The 16,166-nt window shown below is 38.0% G+C and overlaps 4 protein-coding genes across 5 annotated transcripts; 1 reads left to right on the top strand and 3 right to left on the bottom strand.

Moving 5' to 3' along the window:
- Positions 1 to 1,650: 1,650 nt before the first annotated feature.
- LOC106441593 (SUN domain-containing protein 5-like) lies at positions 1,651 to 4,055 on the bottom strand. 2 transcript variants are annotated; one of them, XM_048744120.1, is made up of 5 exons: positions 3,817 to 4,055; positions 3,335 to 3,543; positions 2,390 to 3,304; positions 2,219 to 2,304; positions 1,651 to 2,133 (listed from the first exon to the last, which is right to left on the bottom strand). In XM_048744120.1, the coding sequence occupies exons 1-5, from the start codon at positions 4,031 to 4,033 to the stop codon at positions 1,896 to 1,898; spliced, it is 1,665 nt and encodes a 554-aa protein (XP_048600077.1). In that variant the 5' UTR covers positions 4,034 to 4,055; the 3' UTR covers positions 1,651 to 1,895. The 2 variants fall into 2 exon arrangements, with proteins under 2 accessions (XP_048600077.1, XP_013738851.2); XM_013883397.3 differs by having other exon boundaries at positions 2,390 to 3,543.
- A 153-nt stretch (positions 4,056 to 4,208) lies between these two features.
- Positions 4,209 to 9,155, bottom strand: LOC106375998 (probable inactive ATP-dependent zinc metalloprotease FTSHI 1, chloroplastic). Its single transcript, XM_013816034.3, has 13 exons — positions 8,336 to 9,155; positions 8,176 to 8,263; positions 7,599 to 8,033; positions 7,450 to 7,503; positions 7,299 to 7,364; positions 6,787 to 6,882; positions 6,182 to 6,310; positions 6,048 to 6,100; positions 5,735 to 5,930; positions 5,511 to 5,625; positions 5,057 to 5,415; positions 4,880 to 4,992; positions 4,209 to 4,804 (listed from the first exon to the last, which is right to left on the bottom strand). Exons 1-13 carry the CDS (start codon positions 8,992 to 8,994, stop codon positions 4,357 to 4,359), a joined length of 2,811 nt encoding a protein of 936 aa, XP_013671488.2. The 5' UTR covers positions 8,995 to 9,155; the 3' UTR covers positions 4,209 to 4,356.
- A 95-nt stretch (positions 9,156 to 9,250) lies between these two features.
- LOC106376001 lies at positions 9,251 to 9,963 on the top strand. Its single transcript, XM_013816037.3, has one exon. The coding sequence runs from the start codon at positions 9,251 to 9,253 to the stop codon at positions 9,860 to 9,862; it is 612 nt and encodes a 203-aa protein (XP_013671491.3). The 3' UTR covers positions 9,863 to 9,963.
- Positions 9,964 to 10,052: 89 nt separating this feature from the next.
- On the bottom strand, positions 10,053 to 12,802 carry LOC106441598 (UDP-glucose 4-epimerase 2). Its single transcript, XM_013883402.3, has 9 exons — positions 12,457 to 12,802; positions 11,914 to 11,963; positions 11,678 to 11,813; positions 11,447 to 11,548; positions 11,131 to 11,358; positions 10,953 to 11,031; positions 10,782 to 10,864; positions 10,604 to 10,695; positions 10,053 to 10,391 (listed from the first exon to the last, which is right to left on the bottom strand). Exons 1-9 carry the CDS (start codon positions 12,637 to 12,639, stop codon positions 10,298 to 10,300), a joined length of 1,047 nt encoding a protein of 348 aa, XP_013738856.1. The 5' UTR covers positions 12,640 to 12,802; the 3' UTR covers positions 10,053 to 10,297.
- Between the last annotated feature and the right edge of the window lie 3,364 nt (positions 12,803 to 16,166).

Here is a 16,166-nt window from a genome sequence, read left to right as displayed (position 1 = left end):
ATAAACTACTAATTAAACTAGAATACAAAAACTTCCGGAATAAGTGGGATCTTTGTTCCTCACGTTTGCCCCAAATGACGTTGACTTATTTGACTTATACTGTGAGATTCTCCTAGCCGTAGGATATTTGAGTAGTCTTTACAGTTCGTCAGATTTCGTAGGTGCAAATCTCCGAGTCCCATCGTCCTGGATCTGTTGGCTACTACAAAAACGCCATTGTATAGGTCTTATTTAAAGTTAAAAGAACGGTTAGTAGTATTTATTAGGTCTCGAATTTCATTAACAAGAAAACACCTAAAAATCAACACAATTTATAATGATGATTCATCCTCAATGTTAGAAGTATGTTTAACTTTTGGCTGCTGCAGATTTATCTATAATCAAACTTATAAAATATAATTTTTCCAATTTTTTTTGTTTACAATCAATTAAAAAGAGCCATACATAATAAAAAAAATAACAACTCTATAGTTAATGAATACATGCATAAGGTATTTGTATATACAATTTATATAAAAATAAATTAGAAAATTTATCGTATATTTCATAGTTATTCTATCTAAATACTCAATTTCTTATATAAAATAAAGACTCTTTTAGCACCAAATATATGATGGTTTAAGCTCATTCTACACTGAGTTTATTAATTATGTAACCAAAAGGATCAGTTGTAATAGAAAATATAAGCATACCTTCTTACGGGTGCATTAATAAAATTTTCATGTTCGATTTAATACTCGATCCGATACATATGGGACAACCCGTTGTCCGTTTATTTCCTTTTGAAAAAGTGCAACAAAGAAGGCATAAGAGAAACATAAATCCTTAAATGCCATTCAAAAATTAATACTCCTCCGTTTTCTTATAAATGACGTTTTGGAACAATGGTTTTGTTTCGGTATATTTGACGTTTACGGAAAGCAATGCAAAATAAAATGACAAAGGACTATATTTACCCTTAAATTTACTCTATTCCATGTGTTTTACGAGACATAATAATCCATTAATGAAGGATATAAAATGAATTATATTGAATGCCTTAATTTATGTGATAATTTCCAGAACGTCATTTAAAGAAAAATAGAGGGAGTACATATATATAGTATATATTAAAGCATACATAAATCCTTTGATGTCTCTTGTTACATCTAAATTAACTTACACTATATAATTTGTTAATTTGTGTCATACATAACAGAATTCAATTTACCAAAAAAAAAAAAAAATTCAATTTTTAGTTGATAATTCCCTTATGTTGTAGCGAGGAATATGGATTATGGCTAGTCCTCTTGTTGTGATAGGATGGTCTTGGTTATTTTTCTGGCAGTATAAAATCAGTCATTTGAAACTTTAATTTGTGAGTAAGTTCGTGTTATAATATAGTTTGTAATTTATACTATTTTGATTTGACATTATTTATTCTTCTTTTGAATATAAGTTAATTAGTTTTATGTAGACTGATTAGGTGATGGTGTTGTTGTTATAGTGTTTTGTAAAACTAATTTAAGTTTGAATCATTTGTTGTTTGTTAATTTATTTGTTTTTGCAAGTGTTGTTTTGATCCCTTTTTATAACCTGGAACATGTTTTAAGACATATTGTTAAACGTCCCTCCCTATGTGATCTCGCCGTTCACCTCAGAAAAGTTGTGGAGATTCAGCAATGAAATTGAAGGTGATCTGATTCAAACGCAGTACCACCGTAGCCATCAAGGTTTAAACACTAAGTCATAAAACAAAAGGGCTACATCCAATCTGATAACTGATTTTTGGGGCGATGATTTTCTAATTTATTATCAATGAATCCTCCTTAATAATTCCTAATCCTAAGGGCTACAATACTTGAGTAGCAAGGCAATGTTAAAAAAAAAAAAACTAAGCCTGACACCTAAACTAACTAAGAAAGCAAAGTAATAAAAATCATGATGCTGCTACTAAGCAGTATCATGACCCAACCGCTATCTGGCCATAGCGATCCCATTTTATCCGTAAAAGACATCCCCAGAAACGCCCAGAGTCGCCTTGAGAGCAACCGAACCGTTGCTAAGAACACGAGAAAGAGACTTATCAACAGAACTCCAAGCTCTTTGCTCTCTAGGTTTGCTTGCTCTCTCTCAATCTTCTCTACATCCAACCTGATTCCAAGTAACAAGAACTTAGAAAAAACCATCTCCAGCCATGCGATAAGCTTATTTAGGAACATAAAAGGGAGCCACTGACCTCAATGCATTGTTTCCTCTAGCCAACGATTCTACACGTGAAACTACAAGAGTTTTCCATAGCTCTAGGTCTCTAAGCTCCTTATCCTGCTCAAAAGAATATTCAAATTCATTAACTGACAAAGACTTAAGAACCTTGAGGCCTACAAAAGAGGAAGGGAACAGAGTTTACCATCTTCTCTTTCCACTCTGTGATCTCTTTGATTTCAGCTTTGCTTCTCTCTACAAGCATAATGGTTCTCTTCATCTCCAAGCTAACCTCTCTTTCCTTGTCATTCATCGTCTTCACAGAGTCCTCAACAACCGATAAATTCATCTCAATCAGTTTCACTTTCTGCATCAACAGCTTCAATACGTTGTGCTTCTCCCTAACTTCATATTTCTTGTCTCCCACGATGTTAATAGTCTTCACAACAACATCTTTCTTCTTCTGACCGTCAGTTTCTTTCCCAATCTGATCTGTGGCGTTGCTTTTCACTTCCCCGTCTTGCCTTTCATCAGCGGTTTTCTCTTCATGATTCAGTTCCAGCAGAGCTGGCTTACTGGGAAGAGTCTCTGACCCAACAAACAGATCTTCAACCATTTGCTCAAGAGCATCGATGCCAAAGACCTCCACAACACTCAACGTACAGTAAAACTCAGACCCATAGTGGCTAATCAAGCTCAGTTTAAGATATCTCAGCCATTTAGGTTCCTGGAGACGGAATGTCTGAACCTGCTTAGCATTTGCAGCTACAAACCTCCCGGCATGAGTCCACGTATCCGTTGGGTAACTTAGACTCCCCGACAAGCTAAACTCTTTGAGATTGGAAGAGTAGTGCTCAAAGTTTGCAACTCTCACCGTGTCAACCAGCGTCTCCTCCGCGAGTTCGATCACGACATATTTATTTGAGACAGAACAAGGGTTTCTTAGATACTTATCATGATCTTTGCCAAGGACATTGCTAGCTCCTTTGGCTTCCTTGTTTTGGTCCACTACTTTTGCTCCCTTCATAGCAGAAGCGTAGTTATAACCAGTTCCATCTGGTTCTAACCTGTAATGGGTCGCATTGGAGAGCTGTGACGGCACGCCCGAGCCATTTAGGGTAAGACTTTTGTTTTCAACGCGATCAAGGGGCTTGTGCTTTCCTCTTCCATCTTGTAGCTGCACAACTTTGCAGATAAGCAAAGCGTTGTTACTAAGAACATGCTCATACACATCTTGTAATTGGCCTTCTCTCAGGAGACAGTAGTTGTTTTCCTTGCCGGTTGTCTGAGGGGAGACAGAAGAATCTCTAGACCTTGTGGAATTCAGGACCTTGGAGAGTGATCCATCGGTGTAGTTATCTGTGAAATAAATAGTTTTCTTCAGAGAGATTGGAATGAAAAGGGATCAGTCACAATCAATTATAGCAATCTCTGGAATATAACCTAAGTTTACAAGATTTTTTAAAAATCTGTTTGTGTTCCACTTTCCCTATTGCCCTACCATTATTGCTCAAATTCAATGATTAAACTTTCCTTAACTAACACCTGAACATGATTATAGCATCTCTCCGGCAACACATTTGGTATTAAGGACGACAAAGAACACTCAAAATTAAAGGGATAAACATTTACCTCCATGATTGTGGCTGTAGCCAAGCTTGCAATACACAAGGAAGAGGAAACACCAGAGTAATAGAACCAGAGAGATAGAACGCTCAAAGAAGCTGCCTCTTATAGAATTGGTATCAGCCTTTTGAGAGAATCTGACAATCCGAAACCTGAAACCATTGTTTTGCCTTTGAAATTTCTCATTCAGACAAATCGTCGAACAACTTCCGCGCCTAGCCATCTCTTAGCAGAGCAATTTGCTCTGTACCCGTGTCGTGTGTACAAACACAGATGTAGAGATTGTTGGTTGTATGACTCGTCGTATCTGGAGAAACGGAGAAGAGGGCACGAGGAAGAAGAATGAGAGAGAACATGCATTGGTGTGTGGTCTGAAAGAGGAACCTAACATTTGTCCGTTGATAAACCCGATTTCCTCGGAATTTTTTATTTTTTTTTAATTCCTAAAAATGTAATTAAGTTCCCAACAGTCCGAAACTTCAGAGACTGAGAATCAAAAAAGTTACAAACCGGTCTCAAAGAATGGCTGGTTTGACATAACCGGAATCATACCGACGCATTGACATCGGTAGAGTGGTTAACGAGAACAAACTCGTCGGATTCACGCCGGAGATGCTCAGGGACAAACGGAAGACTTCCAGGATTCTGCTCTTGTAAGAGAGAATCTAACCGTGTCTCAGGAGGGTAATGGTCAAGTATGAAATCTATTGCTTCTCCACTTATCTCCTTTTGGTTCAGTAGAACCTTCACGGTTTTGAGAAGAGCGGTTTGGTTCTGCTTGAGGAGCGCAACTGTTTTGTTATACATTTGGCTGATGAGTTCTTCGCTTCTCTCTGCAACTTCATCATCCATGTTGAAGTTGATGGGCGGTTCGACGAGGTCATAGTCATCATAGAGAGATCCTTCGAAGTCTAAGCGTGGTCCCACGAACTGAGCTCTCTTTCTCCATGGTGGTGGTTCGCCGTGTATCACCATTGGGTTCTCCAAGTTCCATCTGATACCCGAAATAGTAAGTTTTTTAGCTTAGAGGAGACTAAGGGAATGTGAAAATGTGCAAAGATGAGCTCACATGGTTAAGATTTTACGAGCTAGCCATGAAGCATCTGAGAGATAATCTACTGATGCCTTTGAAGTATCTGATCCGTAGATCACTTCTTCTGCAGCTCTTGCTCCTAGTAACACCTACAACATAAAAAAAAAAATTAACAGGGAAAAAGAATAGTTTAACGAAGACAATTATAAATACCTGAAGACGATGAAGCAGTTGTGGGCGACGACCAAACATGTAGGATTCATCGTCAAGCCGATGAAAGACAACTTGAGACGGTGTCTGACCACGAGGGATGATTGAGATTCGATCGCACCGCTCAATCTTTGCATCCTCGTACCGCAATAGAAGATGTGACGTGATTGCAACTCCAACTTCCGTTGTGGCTCTACGACACTGACCTTCATGTCCTAATTCTAAACCGATACGTGTCGGACCAACAGTGAGTCGGTCAACAGCGTCGTCCATGTCTGATTGGAGAATCGAGCTGTGCGTTTTCCTGACTGCGACAAGAGCAGCTTCTTGAACCAACTGTGCCAGTTTTGCTCCGGACCATCCTGTATTTGATTACTCGGATCAAAGTTTCATACAAACCAAGAAAACACGTTCTCTGTGGTAAAAGGCAAACCATGAGCAAAACAAAATATTATACCTGGTAAGTTACTTGCATACGATGACAAGTCAACAGAATCCGACATCTTGACTTTGCTGGCGTGAATCTTCAGAATATCCAATCTCCCTTTCGCATTAGGGGGACGGATTCTTATCTGATAACATAAAATCAAAAGGCTTATCATTATGGTTTGGTAAATCACTGATTCGGAGTAATTGATATCAGTTTTAACCAGTAAGGCCTCGGCATAAAAATCAACAAACCTTTCGATCAAATCGACCTGGACGTAAAAGAGCAGGATCTAACAAATCTCTGCGATTGGTGGCACCCAGGAAAATAACACCTTTGCCGGTGTCAAAACCATCAAGCTCGATGAGTAGTTGATTCAATGTGGTTTCTCTTTCTTGAGTGGCTGCATTGTACGACTGGTCTGAGTTTTCCTTGAAAATCCCTTGACGTCTAGCAAATACCAAAATGTTAAAAAATATATCAGTTAAACTCTCTCAAGTTAAAAATTACATATGGAAAGGCAGTGACTATATCAAATTTTAGATAAAAGGGGAAAAATGTGTATACCGAGTTGCCAAGGCATCGATTTCATCGATGAAAATAACGGACGGCTTATTTACCTGCAGAGGACACGGATGTTTTCAAATACAGTTGAAGACTTCTGCATAGAAATGTTTATAAATATACATCTGTCCAGTCACCTTAGCTCTTTTGAACAGATCTCTGATACGAGCTGAACCAACCCCAACAAGAACTTCAACGAATTCAGATCCTGCCATTTGGTAAAACGGCACACCAGCTTCCCCCGCAATAGCTTTTGCAACAAGTGTCTACGAAAGACATCAAGTTAGGTTAAGCTATACATGGCTCGAGATTGGATTGTCAAAAGATTCTTGTCGAAATAGCTAACTCAACTACGATAAGAGTTCTACTGATGATTGGCAATTGCATGAAAGATCTGATATGTTCTAACTTATAAGATCTCGAATAAAAGGGAATCAGTAATAACTTGATCGAAGCATCTTAACATTCAAAATTTATTCAGACAAGTCTTAGGTTTAAGCAGTAGTGATGACTGATGATAGATCATTCTAGCATTAGCTATAAATTATGAATTTGCCAACATACTCTGCAAAAATCTCAACCATCAACCTCAGCACAAGGTGATCTCAAACAGTTACAGCTGCAGGTTGGATTATAATTTTTTCGTAAAATACTTCTAGTACAAAAACGTATCATGCATGTAGATACAAAAATACTACCCACTACGTACAACAATAAATCTTTTAGATTGATATTAACATACCTTTCCACAACCCGGGGGACCCTCCAGAAGAACTCCATGAGGAGGTTTTATTCCCATTTTATCAAACAGGTCAGGATTCTTCAAGTACTTCACAAGCTATCAGGAAAATGTAACAACCATAATGACAATAAGAAGTTAGTAATCTTTAGTTCCTGGTTTCTCTCGAGCTAACAAGCTATTACAGAAAATAATCCATGAAATTTTGTATTGACCAAAAAAAAAAAAAAAAAAATCCATGAAACTTTGTGCTTGATGGTGTATAGTAGTCAGTACTACAGAGCTAAGCACTCTAAACCCAAATATGAAAGGAAAATCTAACTTAATGCTAACAAATACAGAACTGACGCAAGTATAACAAAAGGAACGGAAATTAAACATTATGATGACATCAGTTTCTTTGATGAATGTTCATGAAGCTAGAAGATATAATACAAGTGCATACGATAACATCAAAAACCCTATTAATGTTTTGAATTAAAAAGGATTGAACTAGTAATTTGGTCAAGAATTACCTCTTGAAGTTCGTCAACTGCTTCATCAATCCCTGCAACATCACCGAATTTAACGTCGGTTGAACCCTGAAAAATAATAACTCGTTGTCATCAAAAACTCTACCAAAAATTGTATTACAATAGAAGAAAAGTGCATTGCTCAGAAACTTACGTCAACACGAGCTTCTGCTTTAGACTGAGAAAAGGCAATGCCTTGCCATAAATCCTGCAAAAAAAAAAGAAGTTAGAAGTCATTGAGAGCAAAAGTAATATAACTGAAAACATCTTAATGCATGAATTATGAGATTACAAATATTATACCCATTTTCTAAAGTTCTTCGGTCTCCGTGACAGTGTGAAACGAACAAGAAGAACCATAGTCATGACAACAAGCAGGATTGGTTTGAGCATCTCAACGCTTGACGACATACCACCAAATGTGTAGAAATCAGAAATCCTTGAGAAGATCCCCCCATCGGCGAGTACATCGGCAATGTACTCCCATGATCTTTCAATAGCACCGACGAAGACGCCTATAAACAGTTTGAGGAATGGCTTTACTATAGGCCAAACGACATAAACCGTAGTGACAAAGGCGAAACTAGTGACTGCAAACACAGCCGAGGCTAAGAACCCTCCAACGACGGCTGCAGCTGCCGCAATGACTGCCGACACCATTCCCAGCTCAACCATCACTCTACTCGAAATAGAAGAGGCAACTGGGTTTGGGAAGTCCGTCACCTTTCCAACCCAAGACTGCAAATAAACATTCAATACCAGGAAAACAAAACCAAGTCAATAACAATACATATGTTACTCAACCTCTATATACATAAACAATCTTAACTCCAAGTTAGTGAACAGATTCTGAAAAGACATAAGATTATAGAGTGATCACCGTCATCATGTTACTTTCTACTTCGTACTGAGGACCACTGTACTCTTTCAGAAGAGCTTGAGCTTCTCCAACTCCAAGCCTCATGGACCTATCAAGAAGCATATCAATACGAAACAAAAGCAATACTCTAGATCCAGCAGAAAATGAAATAAAAACTCACCATTTGGTTCTCTGTAAGCTCTTGACACCAGGAATCTCTTTAAGATCAACGATGAAATCTCTATATCCGCCGCTGTAACTAACACCAGAAGCTTCTTCCTTGGAAGTAAGCAGCTTAACCTTATCATTCTCCATAGCTTTTCTAAAATCTTCCAAACTCATCTTAGGCAACTCCTTCACACTCTTCTCAAACTCCTCTTCCTCTGATAACTCTTGCCCAAAAACTTGCTCGGGGACATAGAGCTTCCCCTTGTACTCTCTCAGAATATCACTCAAATAAACAGACTCGTTCACAACTTCGCCTCTCTCTTTCTCTTTCTCATTCTCAGTCTTCCTTTTGATGAACTCAAACGCACCCCTCGTCGCCTCGCCGCCTTTGCTCAACTCCTCCCTCTCCTTGGGATTGTACAGCTTTCCATTAACTCGGTAACGAGGCTCCACCTGGCTAGGGTTCTCCTTCAAAACCCTAGTCACGAAATCATCGCCTCCGGGATTGCTCGGAGATGGCCCAGGTTTCAATTCGCAGAGAATCGTAAACGAACGACTTAAGATTGGAGCTCTCCATCGAGTTTTCGATGAAGCCGCGCGGTTCCAGATCGATTTCTTGTGGTTTTCTGGGGAACGAAAGCCGAGAGAGAAGACTGTGTTTACAGAGGCCATTTCTACAGCACTGCAACAAATCGCCTTCGTTATGTTTTATCCGGTCCGACTCCGAAACGGGTTTACATTCCGGGTTAAATCGACCCGACTTTGCCACGTCACTTTTCTTTTTAAATATTAAAAAATTTACGTGAATGTAACGTTATCCCTATGCCCAAACAAGTATCCTTTTGCTTTTCTTCTTTTTTTAAAGGCGAACTCTTATCCTACTAACCGGGGAACAGTTAAAACATCGCTACCAACCATCTACTCTGAGATGGCGAAGCCTTCTTCTTCTTCGTCTGGCGGTGGAACAAACCTCGCTTCATGCGCGGTCGCCGCCGTCTTCATCGTCTTTGCTATCATAGCCGCGGTTACAGTTTACCTAACCGTCTTCAGACCGAGAGATCCCGAGATCTCCGTCACAAACGTCAAAGTCCCGTCGTTCTCCGTCGCCAACAGCTCCGTCAGCTTCAGCTACTCCCAGCTCTCCTCCGTCAGAAACCCAAACCGCGCGGCGTTCTCTCACTACAACAACAGAATCGAGCTCTTCTACTACGGGAACCGGATCGGTTTCATTTTCATACCCGCTGGTGAGATCGAACCGGGTCAGACGAAGAGGATGGACGCTAGTTTCTCCGTGGATTCGTTTCCGCTCGCGTCTTCCTCTGCTTCTCGAATCTCCGCCGCGGATTTTCAGAGGCCTGGATCCGGGTTGGTGGTGGGGGAGGAGAATCGGGCCGGGTCAACAGTGGAAATAGAGTCGAAGCTGGAGATGGCGGGTCGGGTTAGAGTTCTGGGTCTGTTCACGCATCAAATCGCGGCGAAATGTAACTGCAGGATCGCGATTTCTACTGTTGATGGTTCGATCGTAGCCGTCCGTTGTTGATACCAGACTTTTGTAGCAATTAAACAAAACTGTACAAGTGTTTCTTTACAGAACACAAATGCAAAACTCTAGTAAAAACCCAGCTTGGGTTCTTTTCTGAATCCTCAAGTTAGAAAATTGCAAATATAATTACAAAATATTTGTAACTTTAGGACATTGCATTACAAGTCACAATGGTAAGGAGACTGACTTACAGGGAATGAAATTGCATAGTAAACAGAAAACATCTGAAGGATTACATTAATCAATTTTAAGAAATAGAACAAAACGAGTAAAACTATATATTAAAAGTAGAAATGACGATTTAAATATCAAGAACGGCTACGATGATTAGTAGTAGTAATCCCTTGTAAACTGTGGATTCTGATCAGCATTTTCTCATGTGTTTATAAAAATGAAAAACTAATGCAAAGAGAAAAGAAAAGGAAAACAGAATTAAGAGGAGCCATTGGAGGAGGCGTAGCCGTAAGGATTATTGCTGGCCCAGTTCCATAGATCCCTACACATGTCTTCGATCCCATACTTAGCCCTGCATTCACACCCAATACCAAACAATAGATCATTAGATTTGAAATGTTAGGTGTGTACTAGTAATCTTAAACCCATTTCAATATATATATATGTAACTGAGAGGGATTGAAGCCTTTATTGTAATGTTTGACATTCATAAAAGCTAATTACTAACTAGATTGCCATTTCTCCTCTAGTCTTAACTATTGACAAAATAAAGTTTTAACTTACTTCCAGTTTAGCTCGCGTTCTGCTTTCTCGGTTGAGGCGTAAACAATCTCAGCGTCTCCAGGACGTCGTCCAGCCAACACCAAAGGGATTTTCTAATCAGAAACAGTCAAGTTAAAACCAATGATGATAGTCTACAAGTCATTGTTCTACTAATCAAACCAGATCAATGTTTGTGTACCTTTCCGGATGCCTTCTCAAAGGCAGCAACCATTTCTAGAACTGATGTTCCATTACCCGTTCCAAGATTGTATACCTCACAACCTGACCATTTTCCAACATTTAAGATTAGATTCCATCGCAAATCATGATGAAGAGGAGAAACAGACAAGAACTTAAAGATAAAACTTACTGATTTTGAGATCATCCAGCTTGCGCAGAGCGGCTATATGTCCATCTGCTAAATCAATCACATGAATGTAATCTCTCACCTGAAACAAAAACAATAAAGATATTATGTTAAGATAAATCACGAAGATTGTAATGTAATAACCATTCAAAGATTCTTTTCATCAATAAGACATACATACCCCTGTACCGTCCTTTGTATTGTAGTCGGTTCCAAAGACGGTGAGGTGAGGTCTACGGCCAACTGCAACTTGTTGGACATAAGGCATGAGGTTGTTTGGAACCCCAAGAGGATCTTCACCAATGTACCCACTAGGATGTGCACCAACAGGGTTAAAGTATCTAAGCAATATGATCTTCCACTCAGGGTCAGAACGATGTACATCCCGGCAAATCTCTTCGATGAAAAGCTAACATAACAACAACCAGAAAAATCTCAGTCGGATTCGTTTCCTGACACTATCACCAGTTGAGTTTTGATATGAACTCATACTATACCTTGGTACGGCCATATGGGTTGGTTGCAGAAATGGGGGACTCCTCGGTGCAAGGAACTTCTTTAGGCCAGCCATAGACAGTAGCTGATGACGAAAACACAAGCTGGAAAACAGAGTAGTAAAAAGCTAACCATTAGAATCCCAAACCAAGACAAAAGAAGAAAATAATATAGATAGAACAAATGATTCTATCCATGTGGTGACAATTGGTGGAGAGGAAAGAATGAATTACATTTTTGCAGCCGAACTGAGACATAACCTCCAAAAGGATAACAGTGCCAAAAAGGTTATTATTATAATAGAGCAAAGGCTTCTCCACACTCTCACCTACTGCTTTAAGTCCAGCAAAGTGTATCACTGCATCAAACCTGTTAATAATAATTTCATGTTACATCAAAACCAATTATATGGACAGTGTAATCTCGAAGAGTTAGAAGATTAAAAAAAGGTTTAAGCTTTCAATCATACTTAGTTTCAGAGAAAATCTTCTCAAGCGCAGGCCTGTCTCTGAGATCCACCTGCAGGCAACAAAAAATAAAAAAATCAGAAATGGCAGACGCGAATTAAATAAAGCAATGATAAAAGTTCTCATTCGCCTTCTTGAAGAACATCCCAATTCAACAAGACAGATCAACATGTATAAATATTACAACACTTTAGGAGGATGATAATAATATTATAATACACTCTTTCACATGGCGTTGATGCTTTTATTCTGTATTCTTTTTAAATTAAAGAATACACACACAAACTAGCCACATGGTGTACAAAGATTAACCAGAACCCTGGAATCCACACTCGGTGACCTGTTCCTCACGATAATCTAATCGTCCGTCGTTTAATGAAATCTATCAACGGTTCATAGATACATACAGTAATTTCAGTTTTAACAGTATCATAGATATTTTGATTACGAACTTTTATAAGACAAAATCCTTTCACGAACACGTTTCCTAAATCCCAACAACAAAGCATAATTCGCCGAGAGAGAGGAAAAAAAAAGAACGGAACCTGGTGGAAGGAGAGGCGGTTTCCGTTATCGCCGGCGAGTTTTTTGACGCGTTGGAGAGAAACAGCGGATGAATTGTCGTGATTGTCGACGACTACGACGGAGTAGCCTCCGTTGAGAAGTTGAAGCACCGTGTGGCTACCGATGTAGCCAGCGCCGCCTGTGACCAGAACGTTCTTCACCATCGTTTTAACAGAAAATTAAATGAAAATTCAGAGGAGTTATGTAATAATAATTAAAAAAACTCGTGAGAGCGGTTGTGTTTATGGGGATCGAGCAGAGGTTGGGTTTGTGTTTTATAGGAGCGGTGTGATGGATGGATATATTTAATATTTTTGACTGTTTATTTACTTGCGAGAGATTCTACGTTTCTAGAGAGAAACAGAGAGGGCGAGCGAGGCAGAGCAAAAGTATGACACGTGGCGGAATTTGGTATGGGTGCGAATATACCCGATTGGTTTGATTTGACTTTATTGCCCTTTGACGGTTTTTGTTAGTGGAAATGTATTTATTTTATTTTGGTAATAAATCTAATTTATTTTTAATAGAAAATATTCCATACAATAGCTATTTTTAAGTTTTTATCACAAAAATAAATATCAATAAAAAAATGACCAAAATAAATTTTATTAAAAGATAAAAATATATTTTTACCTAAGGTTAATTAATCTAGAATTAGAGTTCAGAGTTAAGGGGTGGGGTTCTGGGGATAGAGTTTCAAATTTTTAAAAAATAAAAATAAATATTCAAAATTTCAAAATAAAAAAGAGCTATTTTGGTCATTTTCTTTTTCTGAAAGCTATTTTTGTGACAAAAGCTTAAAAATGGTTATTCGAAAAAATTGTCATTTATTTGATTCGATGTAACATTAATGGATATTAATCAATTTGGATGTAACGAGGAGGATGTTTTAGATTTCATTGTATCACCGTGAGACTAGATTTCTTTCACAGGAAATATTTATTTAGATGATCAGAATATACTTATTCCCAAAAAAAAAAAGGTAAGGGGGTGATTGGTAGTTACTGTAGGTGCTGTCCACAGCACTATTTATTTATACAGCATCAAATTCAGAGCAATCAAACTTTAATTTTTTTTTTTGAAACCACGGCTCTTGAAATAACTTACAGTTGTACAAGTGCTCTGCAGAGCCAAATATTCAAAGTGATTGTTTAGTGTTTTCCATAAAATTCTACAGCAATAAAATCTAAAGCCACATCAAACAATCTATAGATTTTTTTCTACAGCAAAAATTTTAAAACTACAGCCATTACCAATCGGATCCAATCCGTATGTATTTTTATGTTTTGAATTCATTTTCCAATTTTGTTGGTTGGTTATTTTCAAATTTCTCCAAAGTCGAACATATTTTCCATAAATGTCGGGGTCACGAGATTTGAGTTCTATATGTTAAGCATTCAAGGATTTTTGTACTTTATGTATAATTAAAGTTAAATTAAATATCTACTTTAATGCTATGTGAATCAAGTTTTATTCTCTTCATAACTAACGCTACAAAACAAACAATACAGTTTCAATTTCGAAAAGAACATACTAATGGAACCCATAAAATGAAATCTGTGGTAAAAGCTGGAAAAATCTATCTTTATTCATAGAGGTTACTTATATAGAAGATTACACATTCATAGATAAATGAAAAGGTTACAAATCATAATCTCTTGGTTATGAGCTATCCACAATCTGGTTCATAACACTCTCCCTTGAATGCCATAACCATTTAGAGTTTGTAATGTTCTTTAATGTTGCCTCATTAACACTTTACCAGGAAAACTTAATTGGGACAAAATCATGGTAAAGGAAAAAGAGTACAACACACATCACTCCCCCTGATTTGAACATTACTGAAGGTCTTTTGGACCTCTCCAATTTTCTGTAATCCGTGGGTGATGAAGATCTTGGGCAGAATATGCTTCGTCCTCGAACATGATAGTTGGTTCTTCTTTACCATCGGCCATGCCACAACCTGATCGAACATATTGAGTCATTGACCTTAAATACACACACACAAAATCTTGGATGATGTTGCTGTGATATGCGTGTACCACCATGTGTAAAACATAACCTGTCTGAAAACAAATCAACAAAACCAAATAACCCCTCTTTAGGCTGGTTAGTATAAAATAAACCAAAATCAAAGGCTTCTTCATCGTCTTTCTTATGGACCAATCAGATCAGTGTCTAAAACAAGACTTCTGCATCATCCATCTCAGGACTAAATGGACTTCTTTATCGTCCTTTGGACTAAACGGATCAGTGTCCAAAACAAGTGATCTCACGCCCATGTACTAGATAATGGTTGAGACTGGTCCATATTAAATCTCTTGAGTACCCTTTTCTGTATATACTATTTGATGCACAAGGATTTCATTGTTAATGTACTCAAGCTGTAATCCCAAACAAAACTTTGTTTTCCAAGATCTTTCATCTCAAACTCTTTCTTGAGATATTCAACTGTTTGGAAAATTGTATCCAGAGGTTCCTAGGATATTCAGATCATATACTTTGATGATTATCAATGTTGTTCTCGAGAACTTGCTGTACTTTCAGCTCAATACCCTCTAGTACTTTCATTATCCAGTGGACCATATAAATATGCAGTCACTACATCAACTTGCTGCAAGTCTAATTTTCTCTCTTATATAGCCAGACTTATGAGAAATCTAAAAGTAGTTGCATCCACCACATGGGAGTATGTCTCCTCATAATCTATTACTGGTCTTTGTGAGAATCCTTGTGCAACATCAGCTTTATATCTCACGATTTCTATTCCTCACAAGACCCATTTATATCCACTGGTTTTAACATCATATGACGTCTTAATCATATGGCCAAATACGCCTTTCTTCCTTAAACTATTTAACCCCACGTTTCCATTCAATCCAATCTGTTCTACGAGTGCGCACTCTTATATTGACGTGGGTTCATGATCCTCGCTTATATTCATAAATTCAAGTGCTACCTTGTATGCAAATAAATCATCTTATGTCGACATTCCTTATTGGTTCCATTATGTTCCAGACATGATATAATCGATTGAGATTCATTATTATAAGGATCCTTAATACTTTGCAACTTGGCGTCCCAAGCTACATTGTTTGGTACTTGTACCTTAGAGCCAGCCGGCCTTATCTCCATGTCTGGGATGGTTTCCTTAGTAACCTCGGATTTGGATTTTGATTATCATTCTCTGCACCTTTCTTTTGTTTCCAAGGATTCTTATCTTTTGGAACCTATTGGTCTACCACGTTTCATACGTTGTTTAGACTCTGTAGCAACTTGGCTGTGTCTCTTCTTGGACATCAAATTCGTTGGTGCTTTACAAGCTGGTTTATATATGACTTAGTCATTTTTTTTCGGGTCAGCAAATGTGTCTGGCATTTGATTAGCTAGCTTTGTAAATGTATAATCTTTGGACGTCTATTTCACATTCTTTGGTCCGATGATCTTGCCAAGACATTGATGGTTTATTCAATTCTATTTCTTTTACCATTCTTTTACCATCTTTATTAAAAAAATTTCTCCTCATGGTCTTAAAATAATCTGTGTACCTGGCCTCAAATATAATCACCCATAGTTGGCTCAAAATACTTTATTATTGTGGGAGAATCATATCCAACATATATCCCCATCCTCTTTTTGAGGTCCCATCTTAATTATCTGTGGTGGAGCAATTAGTACATAGACAATACAT

The sequence above is a fragment of the Brassica napus genome, chromosome C1 (genome assembly GCF_020379485.1).
Source record: "Brassica napus cultivar Da-Ae chromosome C1, Da-Ae, whole genome shotgun sequence".
NCBI lineage: Eukaryota > Viridiplantae > Streptophyta > Magnoliopsida > Brassicales > Brassicaceae > Brassica > Brassica napus.
Note: the sequence above shows the minus strand (reverse complement) of the source record. Positions and strands in the feature narration are given on the sequence as shown.